Consider the following 17,902-nt stretch of genomic DNA (forward strand, 5'->3'; position numbering starts at 1 on the left):
CGCCGGGGACCGAGAACCCGCTGGAATAATGGTCGGACCTCGCCTCTGCGCGGACAGGCGGGAGGCGGGGTCAGTGGCTGGGAGAGGAGCGAGCGGGGGAGACATCTGAAGGGTAATGAGAGGCGCACAGGCATACTTCGTGTCGTTGCGCTCTGCTTTATTGCGCCTCGCAGATATTGCGGGGTTTTTTTGCTTTTTTGGTTTTTTTACAACTTGAAGGTTTCTGGCAACCCCGTGAAGTCTACCAGCGCCATTTTTCTAACAGCATTTGCTCACTTTGTGTCTGTGTGTCACGTTTTGGTAACTCGAAATAGTCTAAACTTTTTCATTGTTGTTATATTTGTTACGGGGATCTGTGATCAGTGATCTTCAATGTTACGATTGTAATTATTTCGGGGCGCTGAGAACTAAACTCACAGAAGACCACGAACTTCGAGCTTAGTAGATACATGTTTGTGTTCTGGCTGCTCCACAGCCAGGCTTTGCATGCGCGGGCTCCCTCTCCTCCCGCCCGACTTCCTCCTCCCTGACGTACAGCGACATCGGAACTGGGCCAGCGGGTAAGCCAGCGATGGCCCCTAAGTGTCCAGGCGAAAGGAAGAGTCGCACGTCTCTCACCTTAAATCAGAAGCTGGAAATGATCAAGCTGAGCGAGGAGGGCCTGTCGAAGGCCGAGATCGGCCGGAAGCTGGGGCTCCTGCGCCAAACCGTGAGCCAGGTGGTGAACGCCAAGGAGAAGTTCCTGAAGGAGCGGGAGAGCGCCACGCCGCTGAACACGCGCATGATCCGGAAGCGCAACAGCCTGATCGCCGACATGGAGAAGGTCCTCGTGGTCTGGATGGAGGACCAGGCCAGCCACAACATCCCCTTGAGCCAGAGCCTGATCCAGAGCAAGGCCCTCACGCTCTTCAACTCCATGAAGGCCGCCAGGGGGGCCGGGGCCGCGGAGGAGAAGTTCGAAGCCAGCAGAGGCTGGTTCAAGAGGTTCAAGGAGAGAAGCCGGTTCCCGAACCTACACGCTCAAGGTGGGGCCGCCGGTGTCTTAGCCGACGAGGCGCTGCTTCTCGTGGATGAGCAGAGGAAGTGGCTCCTTGAGATGGAACCCACTCCCGGGGAAGACGCGGTGAAGATTGTGGAAATGACAACGAAGGATTTAGAGTATTACATCAACTTAGTGGACAAGGCCGCGGCAGGATTTGAGAGCATTGACTCCAATTTTGCAAGAAGTTCTGCTGCGGGTAGAATGCTGTCCAACAGCATCGCGTGCTACAGGGAAATCCTTCGCGAAAGGAAGAGGCAGTCCCAGCAGCAGACCTCCCTGCTCACGCATTTTAAGAAATGGCTCCGACCGCCCCAGACTCTAGCAGCCACCGCCCTGCGCGGTCAGCAGCCATCTACTTCCAAGCAGGACCCTCCACCAGCGAAAAGGTTACGACTCGCTGCAGGGTCAGATGACGGTTAGCATTCTTTTTTTTAGCAATAAAGTATTTTTTAATTAAGGTATGTATCTTGTTTCTTTTTTGCACACTTACTGGACTTCATTATAGTGTATACAACTTTTTACACGCACTGGGACACCAAAAGCTTTGTGTGACTTGCTTTATTGTGATAGTCCCTTTATTGCGGTGGCCTGGAACCACATCTGCAATATCTCCGAGGTATGCCTGTAATGGTGATTATAAACGTGTTTATGCAGCATTTCACTGTCTGGGTGATCACACAATAACTATTTGTTGAACGGAATAGGCAAGGTAAAGATGACTTAGCGTGCTGCATGGATATGGAAAATGAGGTTCAAAAGGTAAAATGACTTGGTCAGGGTCAGTTAGCCAGCTGGTGGCAGAAGGGTCATTATCGATTTTCCAAAGAGCAAATGGCTTCTTCTTCTTCTTTTTTTTTTTTTCACACTTAGCAGACATTGATCCAAAGTATGATTGGTGACGTTGTCATTTATCTAGTTAATGGTAGAGTCCAGGAGAAAACAGGTTTTTCTTTCCCAGGTTAGTTTATATTACATTTTAGTGATATTAAGGGCAAGCTAGTTTTTTGTATCATTTTTGCCATTAATGATTTTTGTGACCTTCAGGGTTGGTCTAGGAGGCTATGAAATATTGTTATAATAATGGGAATATGTAAAACTTTGACTCTGCTTTCCTCATTCATAAACACCTACCTCGTTTCTCCCGAGACGAAGATGTCAGCAAGGAATGTGACCTTCCCAAGAGGTGCTAGAGTCTCCCCTCCTCTGCTGTTAGAAGTAAAACCATCCAATCTCTGTTATATTTTTGTCAGAAATGGATGGCAAATGATTTAGATTTGATGTCTGCTTCTACTTAATAAAGCATCAAAGGAAATTCATACAATTTTTAGCCTGTTTTAAAAGACCATTGCATTTAATAATACATATTGCCAAAAATATGATAGTAAAGATGGGCTAATAATGAAAAGTAACATTACTCTGTCTCCTACTTCCAGATCGGACTGGTATGCCTTATAAAGGCATAAAGAATATGGCTCAACCTTGTCTCACTTCTGCCCTTTTAAATTAACCATTGAGAACATTCTGTAATAGGATTTAGCTTTTACACCATCCCCTAAAGCTCATTTTCCATACTCCCTAAATATATGTATTCCTAGTTTAGTTAAATCAATATGTAGTATTTACATATTATGAGGAAACACTCTTCACTCTGGAACAAACTAGTGACTTGAAATCTTTAAAAAGTATCTTGTACTAATTGCTTTGTTTTCCATTTTCTTTGTACACAGATCTGAAGAGATTTCCTGAGTGGAGTGGAGTTTTTTTCAAAACCATCTTTGTACCGTGTGGCATTTGTTAAAAAACATGTTTGGGAGAGTGACTCTTCCACAAGCGCTTTTTGCTGGCATCCTTGGAATTGCTGGAGGGATATATATTTTTCAACCAGTATTTGAACAGTATTCCAGAGATCAGAAGGAATTAAAAGAAAAGTTGAAATTGGCAGAGGAATCAGAAAAGAAGAAAAGTTAATACTACAGCAAGTTGAACTGTAATTGCTTAAAGTTCCATTGAAATGATATGTTGACTATAAATAGTCTCATAAAAACTTCTGAAGTACATTTTAAACATAAATAAATCATAGATGATAATTTTTAAAACTAGTACTGTCAATCTTAATGTTTACTGTACTTTTATTTGCCATCTTATTTCTTTTCATTGGGACAGGTAAATAATTTCCTTTTTAAGTAAAAATGAATATTGGAAGGGATATTTTATTTCCTAGAAATACTATATTTTATAAAATAGCTGGGAGTGGTATTTACAGTAGTGTTTGTAGATGAAGTGAATCAAGTTATCCACCGCAGGCAGAATGTCTTTTTTTTTTTTTAAAAAAAAAAATGTTTTTATTGATTTCAGAGAAGAAGAGAGAGGGAGAGATAGAAACATTAATAATGAGAGAGAATCATTGATCTATGAGCTGTCTCCTGCAGGCTCCCTACTGGAGACCAAGCCCACAACCCCTGCGTGGGATCGGGCCTAAACCGTCAGTTGGACATCCCTCTCGCAATCTGGGACCACTGACTCCTAACCGCTTGCCTGCCTGCCTGATCGCCCCTAACCACTCTGCCTACTTGCCTGATCGCCCCTAACTGCTTGCCTGCCTGCCTGATCACCACTAATCATCTCTGCCTCAGTCCCCACCACCGTGGTTTCATCCGGAAAGACATCCAGAATGATGTCTGAAGGTCGGTCGGCTGTGCAGTCTAATTAGCATATTACGCTTTTATTATGTATGCTCCAAGTCACTGATCATCAGAGAAATGCAAATTAAAACGACAATGAGGCACCATCTCACACCTGTCCAAATGGCTACCATGAACAAATCAAAAAATGACAAGTGCTGGCAAGGATGTGGAAAAAAGGGAACCCTAGTGCACTGCTGGTAGGAATGCAGACTGGTGCAGCCATTATGGAAAACAGTATAGAGTTTCCTCAAAAAATTAAATACAGAACTGTCATTTGACCCAGTGATCCCACTTTTAGGAATATATCCTAAGAAACCCGAAACACCAATCAGAAAGAATATATGCAGCCGTATGTTTATAGCAGCACAATTTACAATAACTAAGATCTGGAAACAGCCCAAGTGTCCATCAGTAGATGAGTGGATAAAAAAGCTGTGGTACATTTACACTATGGATTACTATGCAGTAGTAAAAAAGAGGGATCTTTTACCCTTTGAGATAGCATGGAGGGACCTAGAGAGTATTATGCTAAGTGAAATAAGCCAGTCAGAGAAAGACAAGTATCACATATCTCACTCATATGTGGAATCTAATTTAACAAAATAGACTGATGAACAAAATAGATCCAGTGACACAGAAGTATGGAACAGACTGTCGAATCTCAGAGGGAAGGGTGGGTGGGTGGGAAGAGATAAATCAAAGAACTTGTATGCATATATAGACAATATATATGCATGACATGGACAATAGGGTGGTGAAGGCTTGGGGTGGGTGGGGGGCCTCTAACGGGTCAGTGCGGGGAGAAAGGGGACATATCTAATACTTTCAACTATCAGATTTTTTAAAAGCACTTTGTACATGTGTGATCACATTTGTAGCTCTCACTGAAAATACAAGTTTAAGAATATTAACTTAAAAGTAGTAGCCAGCCTGGGCAGCATGGCTAAGTGGTTGAACATTGACCTATGAACCAGGAGGTCACAGGTTCGATTCCTGATCAAGGGCACATGCCCGGGTTGTGGGCTTGATCCCCAGTAGGGGGAGTGCAGGAGGCAATCAATGTATGATTCTCTCTCATTATTGATATCTTTCTCTCTTTTCTTCTCTAAAATCAATAAAAATATATTTAAAAAGTAGTATCCAAAAAAAAATACAAGAAAACATAAACAAAAAACAAAAAAATCATATCCGTTCTTAACAATCTCAAAACGCCCTTTAGCTATATGAATAATAGCTTCATAACAAATTAATTCTTCCCTAGCCACCAAGGTTAATGCAAATTTGCTTAGCAGGTTAAATAGATGTCATATTTGCCACCCTATATAAAACCATATATAGGGATATGGCCTAAACCGTCAGTTGGACATCCCCTGAGGGGTCCCGGATTGCAGGCCAGGCTGAGGGACACCCTCCCCCATCCCATGCGTGAATTTTGTGCATGGGGCCTCTAGTTTTTTTTATATGTCCCCTGGCCATCTGTATGTTCCCTTTGGAGAAGTGTCTCTTTAGGTCCTTTGCCCATTTTTTAATTGGGTTGTTTGTCTTCCTTTTGTTAAGTTGTATGAGTTCCTTAAATATTTTGGATATTAACCCTTTATCAGATGTATCATTGCCAAATATGTTCTCTCATACAGTGGGCTCCCTTTTTGTTTTGTAGGTGGTTTCTTTTGCTGTGCAGAAGCTTTTTAGTTTGATGATGTCCCATTTGTTTATTTTCTCCTTAGTTTCCTTTGCCCTAGGGATGTATCCACAAACATTGCTATGAGATGCCTGAGATTTTGCTGCCTATAGTTTCTCCTAGGATTTTTATGGTTTCATGACTTACATTTAAGTCTTTTATCCATTTTGAGTTTATTCTTGTGTGTGGTGTAAGTTGGTAATCTAGTTTTATTTTTTTTGCATGTATCTGTCCAGTTTTCCAACACCATTTATTGAAGAGACTATCTTGGACTCCATGGTATGCTCTTGCCTCCTTTGTGAAATATTAATGGAGCATAATGGCTTGGGTCCATTTCTGGGGTCTGTGTTCTGTTCCATTGAACAGGTAATAACTAGCCTGTTCCAGGCTGTTTTGATCACGGTGGCTTGGTAGTATAATTTGATATCTGGTATTGTGATTCCTCCAACGTTGTTTTTCTTTCTCAAGGTTTCTGCAGTTATTCGTGGTGTTTTTTGTTTCCATGTAATGTTTTGGAGTATTTGTTCTAGATCTATGAAATATGCTGTTGGTATTTTAATAGAGATTGCATTGAATCTATAGATTGCTTGGGGTAGTATGGATATTTTAATGATGTTAATTCTAACAATCCATGAACACAGTATATTCTTCCACTTATATCTTCTTCTGTCACTTTTTCAACATCCTGTAGTTTTCTGAATACAGGTCTTTTACCTCCTTGGTTAAGTTTATTCCTAAGAATCTTAATTTTTCTTTTTTGCAATAGTAAATGGGATTGGTTTTTTAGTTTCTCTTTCTGAGAATTCATTATTGGTGTATAAAAATGCCATCAATTTTTGGTTGTTAATTTTGTATCCTGCTCCATAGCTGAATTAATTTATTAAATTTAGTAGGGGTTTTTTTTGGTGTGGAGTCTTTAGGGTTTTACAAAGTGTTTTAAAACTGAATTCATTTTTAAAAAATAAACTCATTTTTATTATTGATTTCTTTTTCTTAAAAAGTAAATTCACTCTAGCTTAATCTAAGTTGAATAGATAGTATGGGTAATTTAAAAAAACAGTAAGTGAAGAAAGAATTATAAAAGTTGTAAGTTCATTAAAGACTCCAAGTGCCGGGGATCTTGTTCCAGCATTAAGAAGGGTTCAGCAATCTGGAGAAGGCTGTGCGTAGATTAAATAGGAGTCCAGAGACGAAGCATAATTTTGAAAGGCATTTGGGGGTCAGAGGAGCCAAATTTAAAGGAAACTAAGATCTAAGTTCTAAGGTCTCCTCGTCTCAGGACCCATGCTTTTTATTAACACAACTTGTCCTGAGGCGAGGCAGGGATATACACTTCAAAGGGTCAGGTTTTCCTCTACAGAGGCATTTTCAGAATGGAAACATTAGCCTATGGCTGTTCAGGTGTTTGGCCAGTAGGAGGCAATAACGTGTAGATTAAGATGCCCTGAGCTGTCTGGCAGCCAACAATCAATTTAATGTATCCTATTCAGGTTTGGGGAAATGCCATTGCCACTCCAGATGATTCAGCCCTGCTGAACATGCTGGAATTGGTTTCTGGCATCCAAATAATACAAAAATGTATAAAATGAAAATTATCCATGCATACATTGATTTAATCAATACACTTAATAGTTTAGTGGGCTTTTGAGACTTTTTCTTTAATGCATATAAAAATACATATAAATTTAAATTAATGTACTGGTATCAATTGTCTGACAGGCTTGGTTTTGCTTGGCTACAGGTAGGCAGGCTCTGCTATATATGTCTAAGATTGTGGGACGTAGGCTCAATGAGCAGAACTCTGGGATATTACAGAATATAGGATTGAGAGAAACTGAGAGGAAACATGGAATTGTAAACTTCTGCTCATTTGTGGCAAATAGCATGTCTTCTCACATTCTGTTGGTTTAGAGCAGCCGTGGGCAAACTACGGCCCACGGGCCGGATCTGGCCGTTTGAAATGAATAAAACTAAAAAAAAAAAAAGACCGTACCCTTTAATGTAATGATGTTTACTTTGAATTTATATTAGTTCACACAAACACTCCATCCATGCTTTTGTTCCGGCCCTCCGGTCCAGTTTAAGAACCCATTGTGGCCCTCGAGTCAAAAAGTTTGCCCACCCCTGGTTTAGAGCATGCCATGAGGTCAAGCCCAAAGTCAAGGGCAGGTACATAGACTTCTCACAGGATTCACAGTCAAATCACATGACAATGGGTAGGAATACATAATCCTATTATAGCCAACTAATATAATCCTCTATCTACTGGTAACAGCAAGTTAAATTGAATTTGATCCTCCTTTTGAAAAGGATGCATTAATCAGTTTAGTTGTCATATATCAAGTGCCAGAGAATGGATTTTTTTTTTTTTTAGCAAAGATACTGTAGCCATTCAAATCAAAGTCACAATGAGATATCACTTCACATACATTAGGATGATTACAATCAAAAGACAAAGTGAGTGGTGGCGAGGATGTGGGGAAATGAAAACCCTCATTCATACACTGCTGGTGGGAATGTAAAACTGTAGCTGCTAAGAAACAGTTTGGTGGTCCCTCAAAAAGTTAAACATAATGTTCCCATGTGACCTAGCACTTCTACTTCCAGGTATATACCTGAGATAAACAAAAACATGCCCACACAAAAATTTGTACATGAATGTGCATAGCATCATCATTAGTAGGCAAAAAGTACACATAATCTAAATGTCTATCAGCTGATGAATGGATAAACAAATTGTGGTACAGCCATACAATGGAATATTTTTTTAAATCTTTATTGTTCAGATTATTACAGTTGTTCCTCTTTTTCCCCCTCATAGCTCCCCTCCACCCAGTTCCCACCCCACCCCATGCCCTTACCCCCCCCCTCCCCGCCCCACACTGTCCCCCCCGCCCCACCTTGTCCATAGGTGTACAATTTTTGTCCAATCTCTTCCCACACCCTCCACACCCCCTTCACCCCACAATTGTCAGTCTACTCCCTTTCTATGCCCCTGATTCTGTTCACCAGTTTATTCTGTTCATCAGATTTTTTATTCACTTGATTTTTAGATTCACTTGTTGATAGATAGTATTTGTTGTCACTTTGTTGTTCATAGTTATTATCTTTACCTTTTTCTTCTTCCTCTTCTTAAAGAATACCCTTCAGCATTTCATATTATACTGGTTTGGTGGTGATGAACTCCTTTAGCTTTTTCTTATCTGTGAAGCTCTTTATCTGACCTTCAATTCTGAATGATAGCTTTGCTGGGTAGAGTAATCTTGGTTGTAGGTTCTTGCTCTTCATCACTTTGAATATTTCTTGCCACTCCCTTCTGGCCTGCCTAGTTTCTGTTGAGTAATCAGCTGACAGTCGTATGGGTACTCACTTGTAGGTAACTGACTTTTTCTCTTGCTGCTTTTAAGATTCTCTCTTTGTCTTTTGCTCTTGGCATTTTAATTATGGTGTATCTTGGTGTGGTCCTGTTTGGATTCCTCTTGTTTGGGGTTCTCTGTGCTTCCTGGACTTGTAAGTCTATTTCTTTCATCAGGTAGGGGAAGTTTTCTGTCATTTCTTCAAATAGGTTTTCAATATCTTGCTCTCCCTCTCCTTCTGGCACCACCATAATTCGGATGTTGGTACGCTTGAAGTTGTCCCAGAGGCTCCTTACACTATCTTGATATTTTTGGATTCTTTTTTCTTTTTGCTTTTCCAGTTAGGTGTGTTTTTGCTTCTTCATATTTCAAATCTTTGACTTGATTCTTGGGATCCTCGAGTCTGCTGTTGGATCTCTGTATATTATTCTTTAATTCAGTCAGTGTATACTTAATTTCTGATTGGTCCTTTTTCATATCCTTGAGGGTCTTACTAAATTTCTCGGAGGTTTTGAAGATTCTTGAGTAACCTTATAACCGTGGTTTTGAACTCTATATCCAGTAGTTTGCTTTCCTCCATTTCATTTGTGACATGTTTCTTTGTCTCTGAATTTTGGCTGCTTCTCTGTATTGATAGAGTGGTCTTGTGTGCTAGGTGTCCTATAGGGCCCAGTGGCTCAGCCTCCCCAATTAGCTGAGGTGGACACTCTTGGTGCACCCCTTTGTGGGCTGTGTGCACAGTCTTGTTGTAGTTAAGCCTTGATTGCTGTTGATATCACTGGGAGGAATTGACCTCCAGGGCAATTGGCTGTGAAGACCAACTCTGTCTACAATGGGAGAACTGTTGTGCTGGAGACTTGCTTCAGTGGGGCTTTGGTGCTCACTGAGTCTGCCCCTTGAGTGTGTCGCTTGTGGATGTGAAGAGTTGTAATCTGGTATGGTCTCACATTGAACCACTGGGTACACTGGCTCTTGGATCTCCAAGCAGGTGCAAAGTCAGCCACTGCCTGAGGCCACCCAGCAGGAGCTACAGAAATATCTGCAGATTTCTCCTCTTTGTTTGGGGTTTGGAAGTGCCAAGATGGGGCCCAGCTGTGAAGCAATGCAGGCTGCTGCTGCTGGGCCTTAGGCCTTCTTTAGGACGCTTTGGACCCAGCTGCAGTTTGTTAGGTTTTAGGTTACAAAAGGACAGGCCATTCATATGCAAAAGCTGCTGTGCACAGCTTGGGTGGGGTTGTAAATTGGGTGGGGTAGGGTCTCAGGGAATCACCAGGGCGGAGCAAACAGCAATGGCTGCCAGTCAGCCCTGCCCTGGAGAGGTCTCTGTGTCCCGAAGCCCTGTGCAGGAACAATGATTGCTGTGAGCACCTCTGAGAGAAAGCCACCTTCGTGTTCCGGCCCAATGCCAGACAGTCTAGATCAGCCGTGGGCAAACTACGGCCCGTGGGCAAACTACGGCCCGTTTGAAATGAATAAAACTAAAAAAAAAAAAAGACCGTACCCTTTTATGTAATGATGTTTACTTTGAATTTATATTAGTTCACACAAACACTCCATCCATGCTTTTGTTCTGGGCCCTCCGGTCCAGTTTAAGAACCCATTGTGGCCCTCAAGTCAAAAAGTTTGCCCACCCCTGGTCTAGATTCTCCCCATATGAGTCTGGGTCCCCAGAGTCTCACCCAGAACTGGAGTTCAGAGCAATCGGTAGCTTGTATCTCCCTCCAGATTGAAAAGAACAACAGCGCACCCAGTTGCCAGCCCGTTTTGCGCGCGCCTCCGCACCTGGACACCTCCTACCAGTCTCAGTGTGCTTTTTTCTTTCCTTCTAGTTGTAGAACTTCCACTCAGCCAGATTTCCCATGGGTCTGGATGATATTTGTTCTGTCTTTTAGTTGTAGTTTTGATGTGGTTGTGAGAGGCAGCAAGTACAGGTGTTTACGTATGTCGCCATCTTGGTTGTCTCCCATACAATGGAGTATTAACTCAGCTCTAACAAGGAATGAAATATGATGCATAGTACAACATAGATAAACTTTGAAAACATGAAAGAAGCTGGGCATAAGAGTGATTCTATATGTGTGGCATGTCCAGGACAGGCAAATACATAGAGACAAAATAGATTAGTGGCTACCAAAGACTAGGGGAAAGAAGGTATAGGGGTTGACTGGTAATGGATATAGGGTTTCTTTTTAGGGTGCTAAAAATGTTCAAGAGCTAGATAGTGGTGAGCATACAACTTTTTGAATATATTTTAAAAACCACGTAATTTTACACTTTAAAAGGGTACCATAAATCTATTAGCCATCACCACAGATCCCTATTGGTCAAGACACCCTGGTTGCACTCCACCTTTGCTTCCCAGTATAATGTTATGTCTGTCATCTGTCCTTTGCCCTTCAGAAATTCTTTTATTTCTAGTTGATTCTAGGAAGCTCTGTCAATGTCAGTCCATAAAGGACAACTACCACTGAGCTTTTCAGAGATATCAGTGGCCTCCTCAGCAATTCATGTATTTTCACCAGTGCTTCAGTGAAGGCATATCATCAGGGCCTTCCACGTAACACATTCAGGTCGTGGTTTCTTCAGTCTCATTATAAATCCTTTCTAACCCCAAGATCAGGAGTACAGAATAGGGGGAGAAAAAGAGTTAGAGGGGAAAGCCAAGACAATAAGCCAAGACAATGATCGATTATCAAAGGGCCACTAGATTTGATCCTGGGGGATTTTCTGAAGAGACTTTTAAATGTTTAAAACTATTTTGGAATAATTTTGCACTTACAGAAAAGGTGCAAAAATAATAAAAGGAATTTTTATATACCTGCTATACAAATTCTAGAAATATTAACATTTTATTAAATTTGATTTAATCTTCTCTTCATATTTATGTATATACAAACACACATTATTGTTTTTCTAGACCCATGAGAATAAGTTGCCCACATGATGTATATCCTTTACTCCTAAATATTTCAATGTGTAAGTTCTAAAAACAAGAATATTATCTTTCCTAATCCTATATAATAAAAGCCTAATATGCTAACTGTCCGACCGTTCGTTTGACCATTCGACCAGTCACTATGATGCGCACTGATCACCAGAGGCCAGACGCTCCGACCAGCTGATCCGGACTGGGTGAGATGGTCAGGACATGCCCTGGGGTCCTCCTGCGGTCCCTCCGCAGCCTCTAAAATATTTCTTCTAATTAATTTCTCTTCAATGTGCATGAATTCATGCACCAGGCCTCTAGTCCTATATAATAAAAGCCTTATATGCTAAGTGTCTGTCCTATCAACCAGTTGCTATGATGCATCCTGACCACCATGGGGAGGATGCTCCAACCAGTAGGTTAGTTTCCTGCTGGGGTCGGGCCGATCCGGACTGGGCAAGAAGGGCTAGACATGCCCTGGAGCCCTCCCATGGTCCCTCCCCAGCCCTGATTGTGCACCCATGGGGTCCCTCAGCCTGGCCTGCTCCCTCTCGCAATCTGGGATCCCTGGGGGATGTCAGAGAGCCGGTTTCAGCCCGATCCCTGCAGGCCAAGTGGAGGGACACTACCGGTGCATGAATCCATGCACAGGGCCTCTAGTTACAGTACAATGATCAAGATCAAGAAGTTAAGATTGATATATTATCTAATCTTAGATTTTATCCAAATTCTACCAAACCCAATTAATGTTCTTTAGAGCAAAAGATGATTTTTTTCTGCTCTGGGAACTAATCCAGGCTCATATTTGAATTTAGTTGTCATGTCCCTTTGGTTTCATTTATTCTGGAGCGTTCCTCAGTCACTGCCTTTCATGACATTGACATTTTTTAAGAATACTGGTCTACTGTTTTGTAGAGTGTTTCTTAATTTGAATTTTTTTAATGCTTCCTCATAATTAGATAGATTCAGGTTTTACATTTTGGTAGAAATACTGCAGAAATGATGTGTCAGTTTGATTTGCAGATTCCCATTGTATTCCATGTGTTATAATCTATTACTGTCACCAGGGCTGACCGCATGACTTGTGGGGCCCAGTGCAAAACCAAAATGCAGGGCCCTGGGTGGGGATGAGGAAGTTAGTCTCCTCATGGGCCCAGCACTCCAAACACAAATGGGCAACCCCCAAGGGATTGCAATCTCCAGCCAGGGCATTCTTGATTCCTGGGTGGTGGTGAAAAGCGGCCCCTCATGAGTGGCACAGGAATGTGTCTTGGCACTGCCTTCTTACCCACCTGATGGAGCTATGGGGCATGTGCCCAACCCTGACTCCTCCTGCAATCATGCCCAGGCCCCTGCTGGGGTAGAAGGTGATGGTGGAATGTGGGCTTCCCTCAGCCAAGGTGATCCAGTCAGTACCATGGAGCAAAGCAGTGAAGACAAGGCTGGGCAAGGCCCAGGGCACCAGGGGTGAGGAGTGGGCAGCAGCAGGAGTCAGAACCACGTGTGAGCAGATACTCCAAGCCCCCAGCTTGCTTTATTGTGCCATCAGATTTCACATGTAAAACACAAATTTAAAGGTAAAATTATCAAGAATTTTATAATGGTAACTCCAGAGCACCAGAATTCTGAGTGCAGGGCCCTGGGTGACATGCAAATTGCATGACCAGAAAACCAGCCCTGACTATCGCTATTTATTTTGATCTTCAAATTGTCCCAAATTTGGCCAGTGGGAGCCCCTTCAAACTGGCTACTGCATCCTTTTTTTTTTTTTTTAAGAAAAAGTTTATTTCAGATATGAAAAGTAATGTTTAAACATTACCTGAAAATTGTATTCAGTTTAACAAATACAAAACAAGACTTTTAAAAATTACAAGTAGGTATAAAATACTTAAAAGAAAATACTTTGACATTCACAGCGTTCACAGTGAGCATTTTTGAAAAATTTTGTGAATGTAAGCTTAAAAACAAAAATATATTCACAGTCCTAATTAAAAATAAATAAGTCCTTAGCTGAAGAACAGTGCTCTCCCCGGATGGATTCTGTGGTCTTTTGACATATTACATTTTCGTCACCCCCAAAAAAACTCTATGTGCAGTAACAATCACTCCATGTTCCCCCTTCGCCCAGCCCCTAGCAAACAATCTGCTTCCTGTCTCTCTGGATTTGCCTATTCTGGGTAGTTCATGTAAATGGAATCATACAGCATGTGACCTTTCGTGACTGGCTTCCTTAGCATAATGTTTCCAAGGTTTGTCTATATTGTAGCATGGATCAGTACTTCACTCCTTCTTATAGTGCAATAATACTCCATTGTATGGCTGTACCACCATTTGTTTACATGTTCATCCACTGATGGCCATTTATCAGTAGGTTGTTTCCATCTTTGGTGACTGTAAATAGTACCTCAATGAATATTCAGGTGCAAATATTTATTTGAATACCTGTTTTTAATTCTTTTGGGCATATTTCTACGAATGGACTTGCTGGGACATATGGTAATTCTCTGTTTAACTTTTTGAAGAATTTCCTAATTGTTTTCCAAAGTGACTGCATCATTTTGCATTCCCATTAGCAATGGCGTGAAGTGGTATCGCATAATGGTTTTGATGTGCACTTCTCTAATGACTAATGACATGGAACATATTTTCATGTTGTTGTTGTTGACCATTTTTATATTTTCTTTGGAAAAATGTCTACGCAAGTCCTTTGCCTACTTTTAAATTGGGCTGTTTATGTTCTTTGTTGTTGAGTTGTAAGAGCTCTTTATATAGTCTGACACTATGTTCTTATCAGGTATATGATTTTCAAATATTTTCTCCCATTCTGTGGATCATGTTTTCACTCTCTTGATAGTGTTCTTCTTTTTAAAAAAATATTTTTATTGATTTCAGAGAGGAAGGGAGAGGGAGAGATAGATAGAAACATCAGTGATGAGAGAGAATCATTGATTGGCTGCCTCCCACATGTCCCTGAAAAGCCCACAGCCCTGGCACATGTCCTGGAATCTAACCATGGCCTCCTGGATCATAGGTCAGTGCTCAACCACTGAGCCACATGGGCGGGGCTTGATAGTGCTCTTTGATGTACTTTAAAATTTATACGTCACTTTCTCTGGGAAGTCTTGATTTGGTGTCATTTGTCTGTGTTCCAGTGGCAGTATTTAACTTCCTTATTAGGGATTTTATCTCACTGCACTGAAGTTAACTGCTTACTTGTTGGTCTTTCAAGCTCCCTGAGGGTATCTAATGGAGTGCTTGACTGAATATGGGCCATAGGCCACTATTCATTTTCTGATCTACCTGGTAAACTCCTGATAACAGCAGACACAAGTGGGGAGCACTGAAGTGGGGACTCTCCCAGTATCATATCATCATATCAGCCATTAACAGTTGCTGCATTGCCCCTCCACCTGCCCCCCATCCCCAGATTTTAGCTGATCAGTGACTCTCCCAGGGCTGTTTCTCTACACATCAGTCGGGGGCTACTTTTCCTGTCTTATCCTCAACGAGCAACAGTCTGATGGCCCTTCTCTCAACTGGGGAACATCCCTTGAAACCATCACCTTGTGTGAAATCTGTTACCCCTAATTCTGAGATCACTATGTTATATTTGCCTGGAAATATTAGATTGAATATATATTCAATACCTGGCAATTTCATATGGTTACTCTATATGTGATTTTGTAAACTGGACATATATCTGAGAAGCTAATTGTACTGTGAGGCAAACTGTGAGTAGTCACAGACTGGTAGGATGATGGGGTTGGGCAGGTGGGTCTGGGACAGCTGGAATTTGTGGTGCAAATAGAGGCAGATCAGGGAGATAGAGCAGATGACAAGAGAAGCTGGATTAGGGCTTCCACTCATTTTGCTCTGTTTGGAAGTGAAATTATTTGGTTGGGAAGTGCTTTGCCTGAGAGCCCACGGGGGCAGGCCCAAGGCCACTGCCCAGCCCCCCAGCCCCCTGGAGGAGAAATTTGGCCCTCTCAGTGGGAACCTGGAATCCAGCAGGTCCAAGCAGGCCCACGCAAACCCTAGGGGGCAGCAAAGGCTCGCAGATTTCTCCTTACTGTGTTTTTTTTTTTTTTTATGAATTGCTCTATCACTCTTAGAAATTTAATGTTGAGTGATTTTATAATCCGAACTAGACTGTACGCCCAGAGACCCTGTTTGTCATTTCCTTCCAGAAATATATTTACCACCCCCTCCGCTCTACCAAGGTCATTTCCAGAAAGGCCAGAGAATTCCCTCGTGCAGGGAAGGCTGTGCCCAGGCCGACTTGAATGAGGAGCTGGCGGGGCGGGATGGACAATGGCAGAGCCAGACACCCGGTGCGGGGGACAGGGGGCGAGGGGCGGGGGGCGGAGTGGGGCAGGGATCCCGGGGCTTTAGGAACCCGGTGGGCTGACTTTGCAGCTCTCAGCAATTCTTGCTGCAAGTGGAGACACCCATGATGCCCTAGCAAACACCTTCAGAAAATGGCTTTTGGAGGAGGAGATTTGGGAGAGTCATTAACCATATGTCGCAGCGCACTGATCCTGGAGCAGTTAGTTTGTAAATGTCACCTAATGTTCAAAACGAACCCCGCCCCCCCACACACACACATGCACACACACACACACACACACCACACGCGGGTTCGCGCCTTCCAGGAAAGGGCAGTGGAGACTTGGCTTGAGCCAAAGGAGGCGACCGGACCTTTCCGCGGCTCAGCAGGTGCGGCGGGTCCGCGGCAGCGCAAGGCGGCGCCCGCCCAGCACCCGCTCGGAGTCGGGCGGGGGTGCGCCCCGAGGTGACAGGAGGAAGCGGGAGGTGGAGGGTGGAGAGGAGGTCCCGCCCCCACCTCTCTCTCCTTTACGGGAAGTGATGTGGGGCCAGACGGAAAATACCCGCCAAGGACCCAAAAAAGGCCTGCGGGGCGGCTGCTGCGCGCACAGAGGCCGAGCGGCGGGGACGGAGCGCTGGGCCAGGTGAGTCGGGAGGCGCGTCCTGGCCCCGGCGCCACCAGCGCGGCCGGGCTCCACGTCGCCCAGAGGCTGAGCGGGTAGCGGCCAGGAGCGGGGCTGGTCCTGGTCCTGGTCCTGGTCCTGGGCTGGGCTGGGCTGGGTTGGAGGCTGCGGCTTCTCCGCTGGCCTCGGGTGGCCGAGCCTGCCAGGAAAGTTGCTTTGCTGCACCCAGGCCCTGGATGGCCGTCGCACAGACCCCACGATGACAGCTGGCCGGGACCGAGGTCTGCTTGGGCACGAGGTGCTGATGCAGGCTAGTCCTAGGTTGGGATGGGGGGCTGAGGTCAACTCCGGGTGGCATCCAGGTGCGGGGGTCCCCGTTAGCGGGGGAGGAACTTCACTGGGAGGAGAGAAGGGAGGTCCCAGGCCTCCTGCACTGACCTCTAGTTCTTTGCTCACTTTGGCTGTTTTCAGGTGGATTATGGAACGTCTTTGCAACACCTTTGTTGGTCTGGGTCTGGACGGCAAACTGGTGGGTGGGAGAGGGTTCCCCTTTCTCCTGTCGGTCAGCCAGAAAGTCTACCTGGCAGCCAGGCTCTCATATTGGCGTAGTACTGTTGTGATGACAGGTTTCCAAACTATTGCCAAAGGCTTGTCTCTGTCCCAATAGATCACAGTTAAGCAAAGTCAGGCCCGAAGTGAAGGAGATCTTGTGAGCTCTTGACTTCGCATTCCCAGCCTCTGGTTCCTACTGGCTACCTGGGCCCCACGGCCTCAGGCTCTTCTGCCAGTGTCTCCCCTTACCTTACCTCTGTGGGCTAACAGCTGTTTTTCCTACTGGATGGCTTCTCCCTTTATGGTTGGCTCCTCAATCAGATGTTGGGAGGAGCGAGTAGTGTTATGCCATATAAGTTTTCTATAATTATTGCTGATTTAATTTGTTGGTGCTTCCCTGTTCCTTTTCTTTTCTTTTCTTTTCTTAAAAACTTGCTTGGGGGGCGGGACACAGTCTGGAAAATAGGGTTTCTTTAGGTGGTTGGGAATGAATAAAGGTTAATATTAATGCTGAAAGAACTTGACTGAGGATCATTCTTTTCTGTATTATTATTTTTTAATCCTCCCCCGAGGATATTTTTTTTCCATTGATTTTTAGAGAGAGTGGAAGGGAGAGGGAGAGACAGAGAAAAACACTGATGTGAGAGAGACACATCGATTGGTTGCCTCCCGCATCCCCTCGCCCCCCCCCCCCACTCGCCCCCACCAGGGCTGG

The 17,902-nt window shown here is 43.6% G+C and overlaps 2 protein-coding genes across 4 annotated transcripts in view; both read left to right on the top strand.

Moving 5' to 3' along the window:
- Window positions 1–2,845: 2,845 nt before the first annotated feature.
- On the top strand, window positions 2,846–3,010 carry PIGBOS1 (PIGB opposite strand 1; the record flags this gene model as incomplete). Its single annotated transcript, XM_081093203.1, has 1 exon — window positions 2,846–3,010. The coding sequence occupies one exon, from the start codon at window positions 2,846–2,848 to the stop codon at window positions 3,008–3,010; it is 165 nt and encodes a 54-aa protein (XP_080949329.1).
- Window positions 3,011–16,362: 13,352 nt separating this feature from the next.
- Window positions 16,363–17,902, top strand: part of RAB27A (RAB27A, member RAS oncogene family) — a 70,175-nt gene continuing 68,635 nt past the window's right edge. For 2 of the 3 annotated variants that reach the window (XM_081086568.1, XM_081086567.1), the window contains exon 1: window positions 16,618–16,656. The gene's annotated coding sequence lies outside the window, so the exon portion shown is untranslated. Of the gene's footprint in view, window positions 16,657–17,902 lie in introns of all 3 variants that reach the window. The other variant, XM_081086569.1, reaches the window with a different exon arrangement.

This window comes from Myotis nattereri (assembly GCF_964212035.1).
Source record: "Myotis nattereri genome assembly, chromosome: 1".
NCBI lineage: Eukaryota > Metazoa > Chordata > Mammalia > Chiroptera > Vespertilionidae > Myotis > Myotis nattereri.